The sequence below is a fragment of the Magnolia sinica genome, chromosome 5 (genome assembly GCF_029962835.1).
Source record: "Magnolia sinica isolate HGM2019 chromosome 5, MsV1, whole genome shotgun sequence".
Classification (NCBI taxonomy): domain Eukaryota; kingdom Viridiplantae; phylum Streptophyta; class Magnoliopsida; order Magnoliales; family Magnoliaceae; genus Magnolia; species Magnolia sinica.
Window position 1 is genome coordinate 90,233,625 of NC_080577.1, and position 19,578 is coordinate 90,253,202.

A 19,578-nucleotide genomic window follows, 5' to 3' on the forward strand; every position below is an offset into this window, starting at 1 on the left:
GGTTCTTAGCATAAAATTATATGTAAAACGGATTAGACGGCATGGATGATACATATACATCATGTTTGAGGTCCACGGAGCACCGACCACTAGCCATTGGCTAGTCGCAAGGAGTACCCAATCCGTTTGAGGTAGCGGATTGCGTAGTAACTCCTATGCTTAGCGAAATTGAGTAAACTCTGTGAGGCCCACCATGATTTATTTATTTTATCCACTCTGTCCATACATTTTAACAGATAATTTTAGGCCTTTAGGGAAAAAAATGAGGCATATCCAATGTTCAAATGGACCACACCACAAGAAACAGTTGAATTGAATGTCTACCATTGAAAAATACATGGAGGGCCACAGAAGTTTTGGATCAAGCTTATATTTGTGTTTTCCCTTCATCCATGTCTGTATGATCTTATGAACAGGTTGGATGAAAAATAAACATCACTGTGGGGCCTAGAAAGCTTTCAATGGTGGAAATCATTATCCCCACTGTTTACAATGGTATGATCTACGTAATCTTTGGATATGAATCAATTTTGGGCTCAACCCCTTAAATTAGATGGAAAAACGGATGGACGGCGTGGATAGACCACATACATTCAAAGGGGGTCCAAATGAATGGTCACTGAATGTTTAAACGGTGGTCACTGAATCTCCACTATTTCCTCTCGTGCGGCTGCCCTGAGTTTTGGATCCACATGATTTTTTGTCTGATGTCCTAAAATGATCCTAAAAAAAGGATGGCCAGGGTGGATTTTTTTAAAACATCATGGTGAGCCCCACGTAGCATCCTAGTGTAGGAAATAAATCCCTAGCCGGATACGGATTAGCTGTTAACAGGTTGAGTAGCGAGACTCACTACCGAGTTGACGTCACCAAGTTCTGTAGGCCCCACCATGATGTATGTGTTGTATCCTCACCGTCCATCTATTTTTCTAGACCATTTTAGGGTATGAGACCAAAAATGAGGTATATCCCAATCTCAAGTGGACGACATTACAAGAAATAGTGTTGAATGAACATAGACCATTAAAAACTTTTTGGGGCCCATAAAAGTATTGGATCAAGATAATCTCTGATTTTCCCCCTCATCTTGGTCTGTATGACCTAATCAACAGATTGGATGTCAAATAAACAGTACAGTGGGCCTTAGGAGAATTTTAATGGTGAATATCCAATCACTATTGTTTTCATGTGGCGTGGTCCATTAGAGATATGGATCTGACTCATTCTTTACCTCATACACTAAAATGATATCTTCAAATGGTTAGACAATGTGGATACGAAACATAAACCATGGTGGGCCCACAGAAACGTCGCTTCAGTAGCAAGTCTCGCTACTCAACTTGTCATAGTACGTCCGTGTCATGTGAGGACGCGAATTGCGTACGAAGTAAATTATGTGGGGTCCACTGTGATTTACATATTTTATCCACTCCGTCCATCCATTTTAAAAGATAATTTGAGGGCTTTAGCCCAAAAACTAAGTATATCCGAATCTCAAGTGGACCTCACCACGGGAAACAATGTGAATTGAAATTATACCATCTAAAACTCCATGGGGGCCACATGAGTCATGGATCAATCTATTATTTGTGTTTTTCCTTCATCCATGTCTTTGTGATCTTATGAACGGGTTGGATGACAAATAAGCATCACTGTAGGCCCTACCAAGGTTTTAACGATGGAAACCATTATTACCACCATTTCCAGTGGTGTGGTCCACTTGGCCAGAAATGTGTAATTTTTTTTAATTCATTTACTTTTACATGTCTTAATTATTGTAAGCTTGCATTTGTATTATATAAACTCTTTGGTTACTATTTGAGTGATTTCTTACGACAACACATGCCTTTTAGCCCCCATTAAATGAAAACTTATTATTCAATGCATTCTTTTTGTAATTTTTTCATTCCTGAATATGTAAATATGTGTATTTAGGCATGTCCTGAAGTTTCACTGAAAAATTCCATCATTTTCTCCATGCTTCCCCATTTTTCCTTGCATTTCCGGTTATCGACGATATTATCGGCGATAACGATATTATATCTTTGGCTCTGGCCAATGAAACTTGTAGCGATACCGACAACTCGAACACTGCATGTATACTTACCTTTTCTTAGGGAAATAGAAATATTATGTATCTGGAGAACTCACTGAACGGCTGTGCCATCAGTCCGTTTTCATCGTGAGTAAACCTTCAGCTGAGGCACAATGAGAATGGAAGAGGCAGTACATAGAGGTTGGATGCCTTTGTTGACTGCAACAGGTATGGGAACCGTTTTCTTATCAAGAGTTTTGTTGTCTTTTGAGAAGAATGGGGTAGACTAAAAAAGGTAACATCTGTACATACATTTTGTCTTTGAAGTGACGGACTGTAATAAGATTACTCCTTTGTGTTCGAGAATATCTAAGAAAAATATATTCTTCTTGAGGATCAAACTCTTATCATATCCAAATTCCAACTGATGGACAAAACAAACGCCAAAAACTTTAGTAGGTAAAGGAAATGGCGGAGTATCTAGGAATAAAGCTCGATTAGTTGATTGAACCTTTAAAACAGATGAGGGCATTCGATTCATCTTAAGGAGTTGATTTTTCCAAAAACTCTTAGGGCCCGTTTGGCCGGTCGGATTGGAAGGGATTGGAAGTTAAATCCCGGGATTGGCCAGGCGTGCCAAACAGAGTCAGTGATATGATCCCAATCCCATGCGTCTTAAGACAATCCACTGACAACACCATCATTACCTTTAAATCCCATCCAATCCACCCTAATCCGTTCAAATTTGCCTGGGACGTGTTTGGTCCAAGGGATTGGAAGGGATGGGAAGGTTTAATCCCGGGATTGGGCGGGCCTGCCAAACAGACTGGATATAGCAATCTAGGGATATAGCAATCCCATGGATTTCAAGACAATCCACTGACAACACCATCATTACCTAGAAATCCATGCCATCCACCCTAATACCATTCAATCCCTTCCAATCCACTGGGCCAAACGGGCCCTTAGGATCATTCATGTGAATAAGAGAGCACAACTTACCCCAAGGAGGAGATGATTTTTCCTTTCAGCAATCTCGTTTTGTTGTGGGGTATGTGCCCATGATGTCTGATTTAAGAATCCTGTTTTAGGGAAAAAAAAAAAACTAAAAGTTTGGGACATGTACTCCTTGTTGTAATTAAGTTGACACACAAAAACCTTCGAGTTAAACTAATTTTGCACTTCCATGTGGAAAGTCTTAAAAATAAAAAATAATTCAAATCTAGCTTTCATTAAACAAAGCCATATCATTTTCGAATAATCATCACCAAATTTAACAAAATAAACCCGGATCTGGGTGTATTTTAACTAAGCCCCAAACATCTGAATGAACTAAAAAGAAAGGCACTAAATGGCGCTTCTCAGCATGTGGTGGAAAAGTAGCACAATAATGCTTGCTCAACTTACACGCATTATACTCTAGATATGAGATCGACAATGGAAGGAACGAGACCCTTAAGAATCCTCAACAATAGATGATCGAGATGGCAGTGCTGCTAATAAGTTGCGATGTCTTTTTGTGCTATTGTGCCCACAATGTTACAATCAAGATAGTACAACCTGTCATGTTCATGTGACCACCAATTTTCCTCTTCATCTTTAGATTCTGGAAAACACAATGTGAATGATAGAAAGTGACACAACAGTTAATGAATTTGGTAAGTTTACTAACAGGCAAAAGGCTTTAAAGGAAATTTTGGAACAAATAAAACCTGTGTTTTAAATAGCGATAGCATGTTACGTAGCGTTCAACCCTCTACAGCATGTAGCGTAAGTTACACGATACTTCTATTTTTTTAATTTAAAAATAGGAAAAATATAATAAATAGTAAGAAGAAAGCAAACAATATAAAAATGCCTAAAAGATTATTCATTTTTTCAATTATAAACATATTCAAATAAGTTATTAATTATCATTTATCAAAAGCCAATCCACATATAAAGTCATAAACCAAATCAAATAATATCACATCAACAACTTCCTAAGCAAACCTTTTTTTTTTTTAATCTAACCACTTTAATTAATAGTGTCTAATTGAAACCACAAGTCACAACTCACAAGTATGAAAAGAAATAATAAGTACAATATAGATGTCATCTCTATACAAAGAGGGTTTTTGAATATCGTCTTTCGAAATCCTTTTCCTTTTAAGTTTAGTTTTAAAGGTTTTTTAGGCGTGTCAGTTTCACACCAACTTTTAAGTGGAAGCAAACAAAGAAAGGTTTGGTTTTAACTTACATTTTAAGTTTTATATATATATATGAGTTTTAGACCATATATATATGAGTTTTATACCATTTTTAACAAACAAAATAAATAAAATAAAAAATAAAAGTACTCATCACTCTTCAAAATAGAAAATACATTGTAGCATACGCTACAAACGCTATACACTATGTAGCTATAGTGTACGCTACAGGGGATTTACTCTATGTAGTGTACGCTACTGCTACACTATGAGCGTTATTTGAAACACTAAATAAAACTTAGGATAATGAAAGACAGAACTTGTATGAATGGTACCCATTCCACATACTCTGGATTGGGCACCGTTTGTGAGAATGACAAAAGAGTCTATTAATGAGCAATCAATAAACAAAAACACACATGACTACCTATAATATGTTTGGACCCTCCAAAGTCAATTACCCATGGATTATGAGACTTAGATCCTAAACAAGCTATACCTAAAGTTACGAATGAAGTCATGGAGGTGGAAGTAGCTACAAAAGTAGTAGAAACATATTGATTCTATAAATTGTTCAACAACTTGGAATATTCTTCATGAGTTAGAGTAACTATCTCATCAGTCATGCATGTCTATGAAGCATTCGATGTAAAGTTGCAAAGGAGGCCTGCTACTCTATTTAGTGTGGGTCTGTGGGAAGCTTGATTAGCCCCTGCAGGCTTCCCATGAAGGTCCTAGCATTTTTAAACAAAATGATGGGATAGCCCACATTGTGTGCATTTCCTCTATTCACAACATTTATCACAGCCACCTTGCATGTCACCACGACCACCTCTTTCATTGCAGCCACCTCCCATGTCACCATGATCTCCTTTTCCACCACGGCCACCATCCTGGCCCCGGCCACAGAATGATGCTAGAGTCGATCTATTATTGGCTCAACTTGTAGAACCCAAAGATTTATGTTGAAGGCGTGCATACACCTCGGTTAGAGATAGCACATCTTTGCCACTCAAAATTTGTGCACAAGCCGGTTCATGCTCACGTTTCGACCTAAATAAGAAATTGACCACATGAACTCTTCATGTTGCTGACATGGTTTCTCCAAATCGGTAGTCAAGGGCTACTACACATTCAACTTTTCCCACATTCCTTTAGGGCCTGTTTGGTACGTGGGCTTTGATGGAATTAGGTGAGATGGAATTGCATTTGGTCCCGTGCAAATTCCATCCACCCTTTGGGGAGGATGAAAAGGGTTGGGATTAGGTGGGATGGAATTGCATTTGATCCCATGTGGGATTTCTAATGGATTTTGAAATCCACTACACATGGCCCCACATTGATGCATGTGTTTTATCCATGCCATCCACCCATATACGCCTTTTACACATGACATTCTAGTTATATATGTGTACAAGTGACCAACATCCGTTGTGAATTTGGTTCATTGATTACAATTCCATTGTCCTCCAAACGGGATTTTGCTGGTGTTTTTCCCATGGCAAGAATTCTATCCTGAACATAGGATTGAATGGCCCAAATACCATGGTATTTCCAGACATGCAATCTTTGTGCAATAATGGTGTTAATCCCATCTAATACAATGCCATACCATTTAATACCACAGACCAAACAAGCCCTTAGTATTCACCCAACGATTTATCTCCTTGTTGGAACTCGAATATTTTTTTGTATGATTGATGAAAGAATGTTGTTATCAGATGGATACATCTATCGTAGAGCATCCCACACTTCCTTAGCCATATAAAAAAACATGATGTTTGCGCTTATGAAGGGTTCCACATAATTCCATAACTATGTCATAATGTGAGCGTTTTCTTGGATCCATTGGTCATAAGTATTGGATTCTTCATCCGGTTTCTCTAAGGTCAAATATCTCAATTTTCCCTTACCGTTAGAAAAACTTAGATTAACTTAGACGACTGTAAATAATTTGTCTCATTTAATTTAATAGAGGTTCCTTGGACCTCTAAAACTCAGATGGATTTATAAATCTGGATTTCTGGTTACTTTTTATCACCATAACAAATAATTTAAATAAATTTTTTTTTTTTTTTTAAAAAAGCAGAGTACCCCACAAGCACAAATGCGAGTTGACTTAGCATAATCGATGAGCACCCTAGTTGAACACTTCATATAATGCACACATCACCTTAGACAAAAGAATTAGCTCACACATCCATTACTTCAACCAATCATGAAAAAATATAGTCACGAACTAGGCATCCAACATGGGCAAACAACCCGTACATTTGCCACGATCACACATGAGGTGATATCATTCAACAAGCCGATGCCTCAATTCCCCATGCACACATGGACCATTAAAAAAGTCCGGCACATAAAAGAAACCCTAGGCTTCTTAAGAAATTATCAACACAAACAAGATAAAGGACACCGAGGAATAAAAGAAATGAAGAAATAAGAAGATTTGGAGAAGGATCAGAAATGACAAAGCTGTGATACCATGTAAACTAGTGGAAAGAGAGATGGAATAGAGAAGAAAGAGAGGAGAAGAGAATGCAGAGAGGGGAGAAAGGGCTGAAGTTAAGGGTTCACCCGGCCATTAATAACCAAAATAACCCATTTCATATCACATCAATTAACACAACCTAAATTATTGTTGTTCTTGGATAGCAGAGAAGAAGCCATTTCGTTAACTTTGGTATTCCCACCTTATCTTTTGCCTTAAGAAATGCACACTCACAATGCTAAAACTGATCAGATTATCTAACTGCTTTGGCAGTAGATCTCTTACCACTGGAAAAAGTGTTATTAGTTCAAGTTTCATTTATAGTTGTGATGAATAGTTTTTTCTATATCTTGTAATTGATTCCTGGCTTTTGACAGGAGAATCGACAATAACAGTAGAGGGCCCAAGAGGACAGAGGTCAAGAAGCTTCACACTGGAAGAAGCAACTGATACCATACTGTTCTGCAGTTCCATCATTCACGATTTGGCTTACGAAGCTGCAGCCATTGCGATGGAAAAGGATTCAGCTCCCCTTGAGGGTTCTCGGCCGACAGTTACTATCTTGGGTAAATCCGATTCTAACAGAAAAGAGCCCCGTGGCAAGACTTCTAGTAAGCGGACACCAAAACCTCATAAGGCAAGGCAGAGGCGGTTGGACACAACAGACGTGAAGGCCCCATCAACCGAGGAGAGCAATGTGAAAGCCCAAGAGCCATTGGCCCATGATTCAATGGTTCCGAACAAGGTTGACAGTACGAAACCACCAAAGCTGGAATCCAAGTGCAATTGCACAGTCATGTGAGTGTCTCTATCTATCCGGAGCATGATCCGGAGGCAATTACATAATTTTTGTAGTGGAACTGCTCTCCTCTCCTCTATTTGAGGGCAAGGAGGGTTTGTACTTTTAGAGTTTTTCTTTCTTTTTCTTTTTCTTTTCCTTTTCTTTCTTTTTTTTTTCTTTTTTTCTTTTTTGTTTTTAATGTTTGCCGGGGCGGCACATATATGCCCCACCAGTTTCCTCTCCTTCCGATTTATTTGTAAGAAACACCACATTGCGTTGGTGACATAATCTTGTAAAAATTATTGTCTACAGGTAATTTCCACGATGAATCAGAGCTTTGTGGCTGCTCTTTGCTGCCTTCTTTTTCTTTTCTTTTTTCATTTTTTTTTTTTATAAATTTTATTTGTTTTCTTTGGTTACAGTGTTTTTCTGCTGTCGTTCTGTTAGCTTCATGAAAGAAAATGATGCAGATTCTGCCATTTTGGGGCACTTCTGTGTGTGTGTGTGTGTGAGAGAGAGAGAGAGAGAGAGAGAGAGAGAGAGCCTGGGGCAACAGAAGGCCGCATGAAAAACAAACACTTGGTCAAATAAAGCACAATTGTATGTATTTCTTCATAAAAGGCTAAAAGACAGTGATTGCCGACTGGCCAACAAAAGAGGCCCACCTTGATGTATGTCTTATGTTTATATTGTCAATCCAATTTGCCATATCATTTTAGAGTCTAAGTGATGCAGGTGATAGAAACTGTCCTAGGATGCAAGACGAGAAATCAATTACACAATAATTTCAGCAATCAATTATGTAAAATCAAGCATATTCTTATAATAAATTCAAAATTTTAGATTTATAACATGAAGATCTAAGGTTTTCACATACATGGTGCATGAAAATATAAAATACTTCAAGAGTGGCCCACTTGAAAGTAGGGATTTCCAATCTAGCGTGGGTAGTGTGACAATCACTTGGATAGATAATGATGCAATCAAAATTATGATTTTGGAAAAGTTTCACAAAAATAAAATTAAAAATAAGAAATCAGATTTTGATTAGAGTTTTGGATTCACTGATGGAAATTTAATGATCGAGTTTTTAGGGTTGGAACTCTACACTAGGGTTGGAACTCTCCCCAACCCCCCCCCCCCCCCCCCCCTCCCCTCTTCATAATTTTATAATTAAAAATTCAACGTAATTACAACTATATCACTCACTTAAGCAAAGTGGCCTATCATCCAAAATAAGAAAACTAAAATATTTATTATCAATTTCAACCATCAAATAAATTTCAAAAATAACAAAAAAAAAAACATAATTAAAGCAATATCAAAGTCTAAGGGGCTCAAATCAGAAAGATCTGATGGCCTGATCGACAAGATCCAACGGTCGGATCGACACGAAATAGAAATCCTATTACTAAAATGGTCTCCTAAGTAGTTCGCATGCATCATCCCAAAGTGAGGCCTTCCTGATGCACGTCCAATGCATGTGGGGTTTTCAAAATTGCCCGGCAAGCTCCATCTAGAACTCGTCTCTCATCAGCAAAGAAAGCTGCGTTGATGTGGGTGGTCGTCTCCGTCTTTGGAACACTCGAGTAGGTCCTCTGATGTCCCCATCAATTCTCCTTGGCTGAAAAGAATTCGCCACGGGTGAAATAAAGTTATGATAACGCTCGAGGAAATCAGGATCAATACACTGGAACTCTGCTCTGTAATCTAAGTGTTGTCTGACTCTGACCTGTTCTTTCATTTCACAAGGTATTTCTGATATCTTCCCTGGCGGGTAGAAATCGCTTGGTGGTCCAGAGCATCATCGATCTCTTCTTTCCAACCAGGTAGTGATGGAAGAAAAGGCAATGGGTGGGAAGTAAAGTCTGGTGAGGGCCATGGGCTGAGGACAGGGTCAAGAACACCACCATTTGGAATAAGAGAAATGTTTGTAGGAGGGCTAGAAGATAGATGTGTGGGTCCGTAACAAGCTACAAGGTCCTCCACGTTGAATGTTATACTAATGCCCATGTCTGATAGAAGAAGATAGATGTGTGGGTCCGTAACAAGCTACAAGGTCCTCCACGTTGAATGTTATACTAATGCCCATGTCTGATAGAAGATCCACCACATATGCATTAGGGCTTACTCTTGTCAAAATTTTATATGGACCTGCACTACGGGCATGCAATTTTCTCACGATTCCCTGTAGGAATTGTTCGAGCCTAATGCGGACCATGACGTAGTCGCTCGCCTGAAACTCCTTGAACCTATGATGTGAATCTGCAAAGATTTTATAATGTTGATTACTAGCATTAATGCACTTCTTGATCTCACTATGCAAATAATAAATATCATGAAAATACCTTGCGGACTCAAATGGCCTATGTGAAACGGACATGGGTATGATATCTATAGGCTCCATGGGGTTCATTCTGTAATGAGGGAGGTTTGGGAGAGTCGACCCGGGGACAAGATCAATAACATGCCGAATGTCTCTCATAGGTGGAAGCTTATCTGGGAGGTTGTTAGGAAAGACATCACTGAACTCGTCCATCACCGAAATCACCTCACTAGGCAACTCTACACCAACTTGGGGTAAAGCTTCTCTAGTCACGAGGGCATACACCTCTAAATCCTTCTTGGTCTCTCTTTCAAATTATTTTGCATTAATGATGTGAAGAGACTTATGTTTGGGCTTCCTCGATGTTCCAGGATCAGCCTTTTTGGTGATATCCTTCTTTCCAGTATGCTCTTGGGCGGAAGAGGATTCAATCTAATTTTCTTGCCCTCAAACATGAATGTACAAATATTCGAGCGATCAAATATTGTAACGTCCAAGTCAAATAACCAAGGCCTACCCAAGATGATGTGACCGACATTCATGGGAAACACATCACACCATAACGAATCCTTATACGACCCAAACTAGATGGAAACACAACATCGTTGTGAAACCAGAATGGAGGACTCATCAACCCACAACACTCTATAGGGGTGAGGGTGAGACACGGCTTTTAAGCCTAGTCAACTCACCGTGCTAGTAGAGACCACATTGTCACAATTGTCATTGTCCACGATCACTTTACAATTTTTTCTCCACACTTGGTATAAGTGTAAAATATCATGTTCCTACGCCAATCATCATTTTCTTTAGCTTAGGTACATGCACATCTGACTACTGTGAGAGTGTGAGTCTCTTAATCATCAAACTCGTCATCACTCGCACCAATATCAGGCTCATGTTCCTCTATGTCACAATTGTCCTCATCATCCTCATCTGCCTCATCTATTATAAGAGCTTTACCTCTTTCTTTGTTTGGGCATTCCTTTACGAGGTGACCATAACCATTGCAACAAAAACACTGCATGTGCTCATTTTCCTTCGAACTAGTGCTAATTGGATCCCCACCTTTAACATCTCTGTTATAGGTGAGAGCACCAGTTGGGGCTTTAGTTTGGCTCCCAAGGTTAGGTTTGGCTCCCTAAGGAGCAACCCTGCCATTGGAATCACCCCCACCTTTAACATCTCTGTTATAGGTGGGAGCACCAGATGGGGCTTTGGTTTGGCTCCCAAGGTTAAGTTTGGCTCCCTAAGGAGCAACCCTGCCATTAGAATCACGAGACTCAAACCACCTCATGGTTAGTTACACTAAGTATCACTCAAGCTCCTCTACCCTAAGGTAGGCCTCCTCTAGTGTACCAACATCATGAGGGATGAGCTCACGCCTAATCTCATGGCGCGGGCTTGTCGTAAAACGAGACAGGGTCGCAGCAGGGGACTCATTGACATCACATCGCATCATGTACTCCTCGAATCTCAATGTAATCCGATACAAACATAGACTCTTGCCTTAAGGACTGCAGTTGGTCCAAAGGATGATCATGGTAGGAGAATGGGATATATTTTTCTTTAAGAATTTCTTTCATCTCAACTCATGATGTAATGGGTTCATCTCCACACTGCTTGCATCAGCTTTGACGCTCTTCATAACCATATCCTCAAGGTCGTAACGATTCCGCTACTCTCTACAGGGCGCATGAGTGTGCGGTCCTACATGACCTACTCTCTTACCAAAGTTCCTATTATGACCCCTAATGGGTTCTACTGGGACTGGACCCTCCTCAACTGGGTCCTCATCTGTTGGCTCTCCTGCTAAAGACTGGTGGTCTTCTCCGGTGACGGGGGTACCATGAGAGGTAGCATCTAGCCACGTGATACGCTGATTGTAGGCGGTCAATTGCGCAACAGTGGTCTTATTGTGCGTCTCAATGGCCGTCAAACAACAGTTAATCCTTTCGAGAGCCTCGGCAATCTGATCCGGATTTATGGTGGGGAATATACTAAAACCACGAAATATTCGCGTTTGCATACACTAAATAACCCTAACAAGAAACAACCTAGATGTGTGTGTGTGTGTGTGTGTGTGTGTGTGTGTGTGTTATATGATGAATGCGATGCGAAAATCAAATTTGATAATGTCCAATGTGACACTATGTGATGCACATGTACTTTATGTATGATAACCCTATATACCTTGAACCCTATGGACAACTCTGGAATGATTCTAATAAGGCTAAAACTGAAAATTCAGCAACTAGGTATCTTAAAGTCACTAAATTTAAAAATTCTAGCAATAAAGCAGAAAATTCACTAAGCTATATGTGACCTATATGCTCTATTATAGGTATGGAAATTTTTTCGAACACCTACCGTAGGGTAAACCTAAGCTCTAAAACCAAATTTGATGCAAGATGATAGAAAGTATTCTAGGATGCAAGCTGAGAGATCAATTACACATTAATTTCAGCAATCAATCATGTAAAATCAAGCATATCCTCATAATAGATTCGGAAATTCAGATTCGTAACATGAAAATTCTAGGTTTTCACATACACGGTGCACGAAAATATAAAATAGTTCAAGAGTGGCCCACTTTGAAGTAGGGACTTTCAATCTAGCGTGGGTAGTGCAACAACCATGTGGATAGATAATGATGCAAGCAAAATTCTAATTTTGGAAAAGTTTCACAAAAATAGAGATAAAAAAATTCAAATTTTGATTAGGGTTTTGGATTCACGGATTGAAATTTAAGAATGGGGTTTTCAAGGATTCAAAGGATCTCGTGTAACGCCCTGAAATTCGGGGGTCGAGCATAACTCAGCTCCCGAGTTCCAAAACATCACTTATGCAACATATTTAATGATGAATGTATGTTGACTGTATTAGTGCATAAAACATGGAATAGATTAAGCCAAAACACAAATATGATTCAGGGATAAGTGAATAAAGCAAGCGGAAGACTTATAGTAAAATATGTGTACAAGTGTAAATCCCTGAATTACATATACAAGCCAGATCGTATGAAAGTGTTTGGTAACAAAATTATAAGTATCAATTACATTATTTCAGTTCCCAAAATAATCCCAGAGATCCCGCGCAACAGACCCAGGCTCGCTAGAACCCGTCTGAAAACTGCATATAGGAGAAGGCAGCCTCGTCGTCATCCAGCTCCTGCTCTGCCTCAGACGTCGCATCCACATCTGCAACATCAGGGCCTAAGACAGACTCTGGTGTGTGTTTAACACCGCCCCAGAAACGTGGGAGTGAGTGATCAACTCAGTGGAACAATAAGGCACTGGTTAACATGTTATCAGTTCAATCAAACAGTAATGATAAAGCAGGACAATTAAATAAATCCTAAGTACTCTTGTTAATGCAAGTATGAATGCGGTATGATGCGTGCCCTCACGCATACACCCTCAGCGTCTTCATCTTACGTTACGCATGACATCGCCTCAAAGTGCGCCACATCTACAAAGCACATGCAAATGCGGTGCATGGATATGATTACCAAGTTGTTATTAGTCCGTTTCACACAACAGGATTGGGAAGCTAAGATACCTTCCTCATATCACCATCCAAACAGTGATCCATACTAGGGTCGTCAATCCTAGACATCTCATACGATCATATATTTGAGGTCGTAACAAAGGGCTCGTCACCAATCAATGCACGCCTTTCATGCCTTTACTACCACAGATCGGCTCGTCACCTCCTTGCGGTATCCAGGTATACTCGAGGTCACTACAAAGGGCTCGTCACCAATCAATGTAGGCCGACAGCACGAATATAGTGTCCCATACCACCATAATCGGCTCACGAGTTTAGTTGCTCACTGGTCACTACAGGGAGGCTCGTCACCCCAGCATAGGCCGACAGCTCGACCACGGTGTCCCATACCACCATGTCGGGCTCATGAGTCTTAGCGGATCAAGTACCATAGTTAATAGGATGCCACTGGTAAGTTCGGTACCCTAGATTCAAGCAGTAGCGTCCATACATGGTTAACATACATCGGACAATCGGGTTATTTGACGAACTCGACTAGCACGAGCGCACGTTGAGTTGAGCGACATAGAGTGCGCAAACACTCCGCGTGGCCAAACCACTGCCGACAACTCTAATACGAGTCGGGTTCGTCTAATACGTCCTAAGTGGCGAAAGCAATCTCAACCACGCATATAGGGTCAATTACCGATTTCCTGGACTAAGGCATAGTCCCAAACACTTTACACTACTACAGATATTCATATGGAATGTAAGACAGTAATGGAACAACAACTCAAATCATGGTACACCAGCACTTGAAGAATATCAACTTAACATAAATGAGAGCATAGGTAATGCTTGAATTTAAATAACTTGGAATGTAACTGCATAAAGGAAATCATGCGCATCAATAGGAGTATTGAGAATCGCTTCTCAACGCCCACAATTAGTGTAATCAATTACACTTAGGTCATTCATGCATTTCTACAAACACTTAGCATACATGGAACAACATACATGACGTATGTTGAAATACATGCACTTAGGCAATTCCTTTTACTAAGGAGTTGTCATACATGCATCTAGCATACATACATGACAAATAATCATGACAAACACAAGTGCATATTTTATACGTATACGGTACTTTATAGATACACATAGAATACAAATCTCACCATAGCACATGCATATCAGGAAAGCAATGTAAACATAACATTTGACATGTGAAATCTCATCCATAACAAGAATAAATCACTAACTGGTGTTGAAAGCCTTGAAAACCATAACCTATGCACTTAAAGTCCTCACCTTAAGCGAAGAAAGAACCACCGAACTGATTTAGACGAGTTGTCTTCGTCAACGGCGTTAGAATACCCTAGAACAAAGATGGAAATGAGATACAACAACACCAAGTCTAATCTAAGCTCTAACACAGGTTAGGGTTAGGTTAACTTACCCCAAAAGAACTCAGAACCGTCAGAAGAACGATTCAAAGTGAAGGTTCAAAGATAAAGAAGAACAAGGAGGAATCCAAGGTGATTCACCAACTTATCTCTCTCACTTTCTCTCTCTTTTCCACTCTCTTTCCAAGCTAGGGTTAGAGAAAATCGTATGGAAAAGAGGACTAGGGTTTAAGGAATATAAATAGGCCTATTCTTGATAAAAATAACCCTAGGAACAAGGTATACTTAGGTTATAATCAAAGTAAGCCTTTCTCGATCCAACGAAGCACTTCTGGTGGGCCTATAACCACGAAAGGTCGGACTTAAGCTCACTGACCATGAATCTAGGTCAGGCTGAGTTCTCGTACCGACCGGCTCTTCAAATCAGCCGTGGCGGACCACACTCAATTCAACGATCACGGAATCTCGATCAGGTCCATAAGCACTAGGATATGCCTGGGCCAACCATCCTGATCAGAGGGTGAAATTGGGTCAGAATCCAACGGTCAGATAGCTTAAAATCGTCACGCAAGCGACACGACTCAGATTTCATAAAAGCTTATTAAATTCCAACCGTTCTCACACTCTTCACTCCGAACACAAGCAAATCGACCCAGAACATCACATGGACTTGATTTTCGAGATGATAGTCAAGCTCAACTCGGTGACCGCAATAGCCTAAGATCATCGCTATCGGACTTTCGACGCGCGGTCCAGGTCCGATCCAGATCTTCCAAAAATTCCCCAGAATAACTGGATTTAGCGATGGATCCCAGAGTTCAGAGTAACATAGCGCTCACTAATCTACACGCTTAGAGCCATGCAGATACAATTTAAAGTGATTGATGCGAATTTCACAAGCAATCGAGTAAAGCGCTAATTACCCCAAAAACAACTACTTAAGGAAAGATTAGCACAAAAATTCCAAGGTCATTACATCTCGTGTTTAGATTGTTGTAATGAAAAGTAAAACAGGAAGACAATGGAAGAAAAAGAATAATACATTTCGAAGAAGAGAGATGAAGGATGTAAGAAGAAAAATACCTTCCGAATAAGATGAAGAGGAAGGATACCTTGGGAAATCCACCACCAAACAAGCTTTTACCCTTCCACAATTCAATTGGAATGGAGGGTTTCTCACAAACCCTAAAAACAATGAGAAAAATTCTTCCACACAAGAGAGCTTTTCTCTTCTTTTTTTCTTCTTCTTTTCAAATCTCCACTAGGGTTGAAACTCCAACCTCCCGTGGTTTTGTAATAAAAAATTCAAAATTAAAAATTTAACATAATTACAACTATGTCACTCGCTTAAGTGAAGTAGCCCATCATCCAAAATAAGAAAAATAAAACATTTATTATTAATCTCAACCATCAAATAAATCCTAAAAATAACAAAAAAAAAACATAAAGAAAGTAAAATCAAAGTCCAAGGGTCCCAAAGTAGGAAGATCCGGTGGCCCGATGGCTTGATTGACAAGATACAATAGTCGGATCAACACGAAATAGAAATCTTATAACTAAAATGGTCTCCTAAGTAACTCACATATATCATCCCAAAGTTAGGTCTTCCTGATGCACGTCCAATGCATGTGGGGTCTTCAAAATGGCTCGGTGGACCCCATCTGAAACTCACCTCCCATCCACAAAGAAAATTACACTGATGTGGGTGGTCGTTTCCGTATCTATTACACCCGAGTAGGTCCTCTGATATCCCCATCAATAAGCTTTAAAATGTAACAGATTCAAATCTCAAGTGGACCACACCACAGGAAATGGCGGTGATTGACTATTAAAAACTTCTCGGAGGCCACAGAAGTTTTAGATCAAGTGGATATTTGTCTAGTCCTTTCATTCGATTCTTTGTGACATTCTCAACAAGTTGGCTGACAAATAAAAATTCCAGTGGCCCTCAAGAAGTTTTTAATGGCAGGCGTTCAATCACCACCGTTTCCTATGGTGCAGTCCAATTGAGATTTGGATCTGCTGCATTTTTGGGCTCATATCCTAAAATGATCTGGCAAGATGGATGGACAATGTGTATATAAGACACAAATCAAGGTGGACCCACAGGGATCCACCAAAGCTGCGTCCAATAAATGTAGGATTTCTACTTAAATATCAAAACCTCCTCTTATTGAAATCCTCTCGTTACCTCTGGTGGTTGATGAATTCATTTTTGTAGCCATGGATTCCAGCTTATCACAAAGGTTATGTTCTTGAAGATTTTTAAGGCAGCCACAGTAAGTTGTGCATCTTACTCATCAAATGAACGTTTGGATCACATATATGACCCCATATCCAACTGCTACATATAGTCACTATGTAGCCCACAACAGCTTGTGTAGAGTTGTACACGAGTCGAGTTCGAGTCTCAGCTCGACCACACCATGACCCAAGCTCGAGCTTAGCTCGACTTAGTCTTCGAGCTCACCCCTCTAGCTCACCTCGGCTCACTGGTTCGAGCTACGATCGAGCCGGGTCGAGTGAGCTATTCGAGTCGAGTTGAGTTATATGATTTGTTTAATATTATTTTACAACTTATTATCAAATAATTAAAATGATAAAAATCAAAATTGTTAGAACTAAGACAAGTGCAATGGTAGTGCATAACAAGTTATTACAAGCTACTAAATAATAATATGAGAATGTTTGTTACTAGAAAATTATAAACTCACTCAAAATTCATCAATATCTTATTAATATGGTCCATATGAGGAACGCCTTCTTGGCCGATGAATAACAGAGTTATCACCTTCATCTGAACCTGATCTATCAGCATCGCTTTCGTCATCCTATCCACTTAATGCTTTTTTAGTTTCATCGACGACGAGAAATATATTTGTATATCCAGAGGTATTATCTTCTCCTTGGTAATTATTTACTTCTTCTGAATCAAAAGGTGATGGAACTTCACCATTATGTTCCTGTATAGATTTAGCTAAAATTTTCAATCTTTTTTTATGAGCCAATTTGTAAAGAGTTATCAACATCATATAGAATGAGGAGAGCCTGGCGAAAAACTTTGATGTTTTGCGGCACTTCTTTATTTTCATACTCAGCCCTACCTCGGCATCATGTTGTCTTAGAGGACATCGATATGTAGATTACTTCACCCCTTCCCTACTTATCTTCAAGGCAAGTTTCAGTTGTTCTTCTTCCAAAGCTTTTAATCTGTCATTTTCTTCTTCTTCTTTCTTACTAATTCATTGCACTCTTTTTATTTCTAAATCTTTATCTATTATAATAGGCTTGTTATTGTATTTTTTATGGCTAGTTGAATTTGATGTAGAGGGGTGAGATTTTTCTTATTTGAGTCTAAGAGAGCCTGGAATAAAATTCGTACTTCACGCGAGGCATTAGGACATGGTTTTGCGTCTCCTCCCTGATTAGATAAGTGTATTCTTAGCCGATTTGTTTTGTTTAGAATTTGTCTCCATACAAATAGCATTTAATCTTCATTCTTTGAGATGTTGGGGAGTAGACTTGGGTACTATAATCCCAAATGTCGGCAGATGGGTCATCAGATGACATTTATGCACAAGGACTTTTGTTAATAGAGAATTACATTTTTAGGCAAAGTCATGAAGCCAATATAATTTACAAGAAATAAATTATATATTACATTCAAAATTTCAATGTCAATGTCAAGTACGCTACTCCAAAAATAACAGAAATTAAAGTCTTACAGAACAAGTAATAAGATCAAGATGTGTAAAAAATTAAAACAACGTTTAAACTTTAAATATATGAAGGCGTAGTGTTAGTCTCGTCTAAACTCTCGGTCTCATCCTCTTCATTATGCTCTTCATCAAATGAACAGTCACCGCAAACTAGACGCAACTAATCTTATATACAAATGAGCGCTTCAATTGTTTTAGGTGCAAGAGAGCTTCTATACTTGTTCACCACACTACTACTAGTGCTAAATGCAAACTCTGATGCCACTGTTGTTATCAGAATTGATAAAATATCTTGAGCCATCAACGATAGTGTAGGGTATTTTTCTTCCCGAGCTTAAGTATTCCACCAATGTAAAACGTCAAAGTCTTGGCTGGAGACCATCACGACTGGCTCCTTGAGATATACAATTCTGACTCGTTTATTTACTGACTCGCTTTATCTTATTCTAAGGCTGAAAAGTACTCGTCGAGAAAATTATCAACACTTACAAACAAACTGGAGCTATGTTCATACATAAGTTGTCCTGACTTGTGGTAGAATTACCCACATAAGAAGAGTATAATTCTTCAATCGCCACATGAACACTAGATGTTTCAATTGTTGCCTTGTCAAACAAATAAATCTTCTTATAAACGTAACTAGCCAGTCCCATTTTGTAGCGAGGATCAAGTACAACAGGTAAAGCCATCAATAGATGACATTTGCTCCGGTACTTTTCAAATTTCACTTGCATGCTTAGCGCCATATTCTAAATATAATCCGGACCTGTTGTGACACTTCTCTTAAGAGCATCCTTAATCTTCCAAAGCTTTAGAAGAAATAAATTTACCATTGGATATTTATTTTCAGAAAATAACTTCATACAGTCATAGTAAACTCGAAAAAAACTACAAACATCTTCAACTCTTCTCCAATTATCTTCATTAGGTAACCAAGCATATGCTTAATCACGATCGCAAATTATGAAAATACAATTTTCAACTCAACTACCACATACAGCATTTTATATGTTGAATTCCTTGGGTGCACACATCTAACTTCAATGTTTTTTGTATTCTAACATTTAAACGTTGGAGTATGTCATTACAGATACTACGTCGTAATGATGACCCCCTTATATACTTCACGCTCTCTCTTA

At 39.1% G+C, this 19,578-nt stretch overlaps 1 protein-coding gene across 1 annotated transcript in view; it reads left to right on the top strand.

Annotated features, from left to right (window-relative positions):
- Nucleotides 1–7,866, top strand: part of LOC131246278 (uncharacterized) — a 41,520-nt gene extending 33,654 nt beyond the window's left edge. The window contains exon 6 of the mRNA XM_058246228.1: nucleotides 7,096–7,866. Within this exon, the coding sequence (XP_058102211.1) occupies nucleotides 7,096–7,520 (425 nt within the window). The 3' untranslated portion in view covers nucleotides 7,521–7,866. The remainder of the gene's footprint in view (nucleotides 1–7,095) is intronic.
- The last annotated feature ends 11,712 nt before the right edge of the window (nucleotides 7,867–19,578 follow it).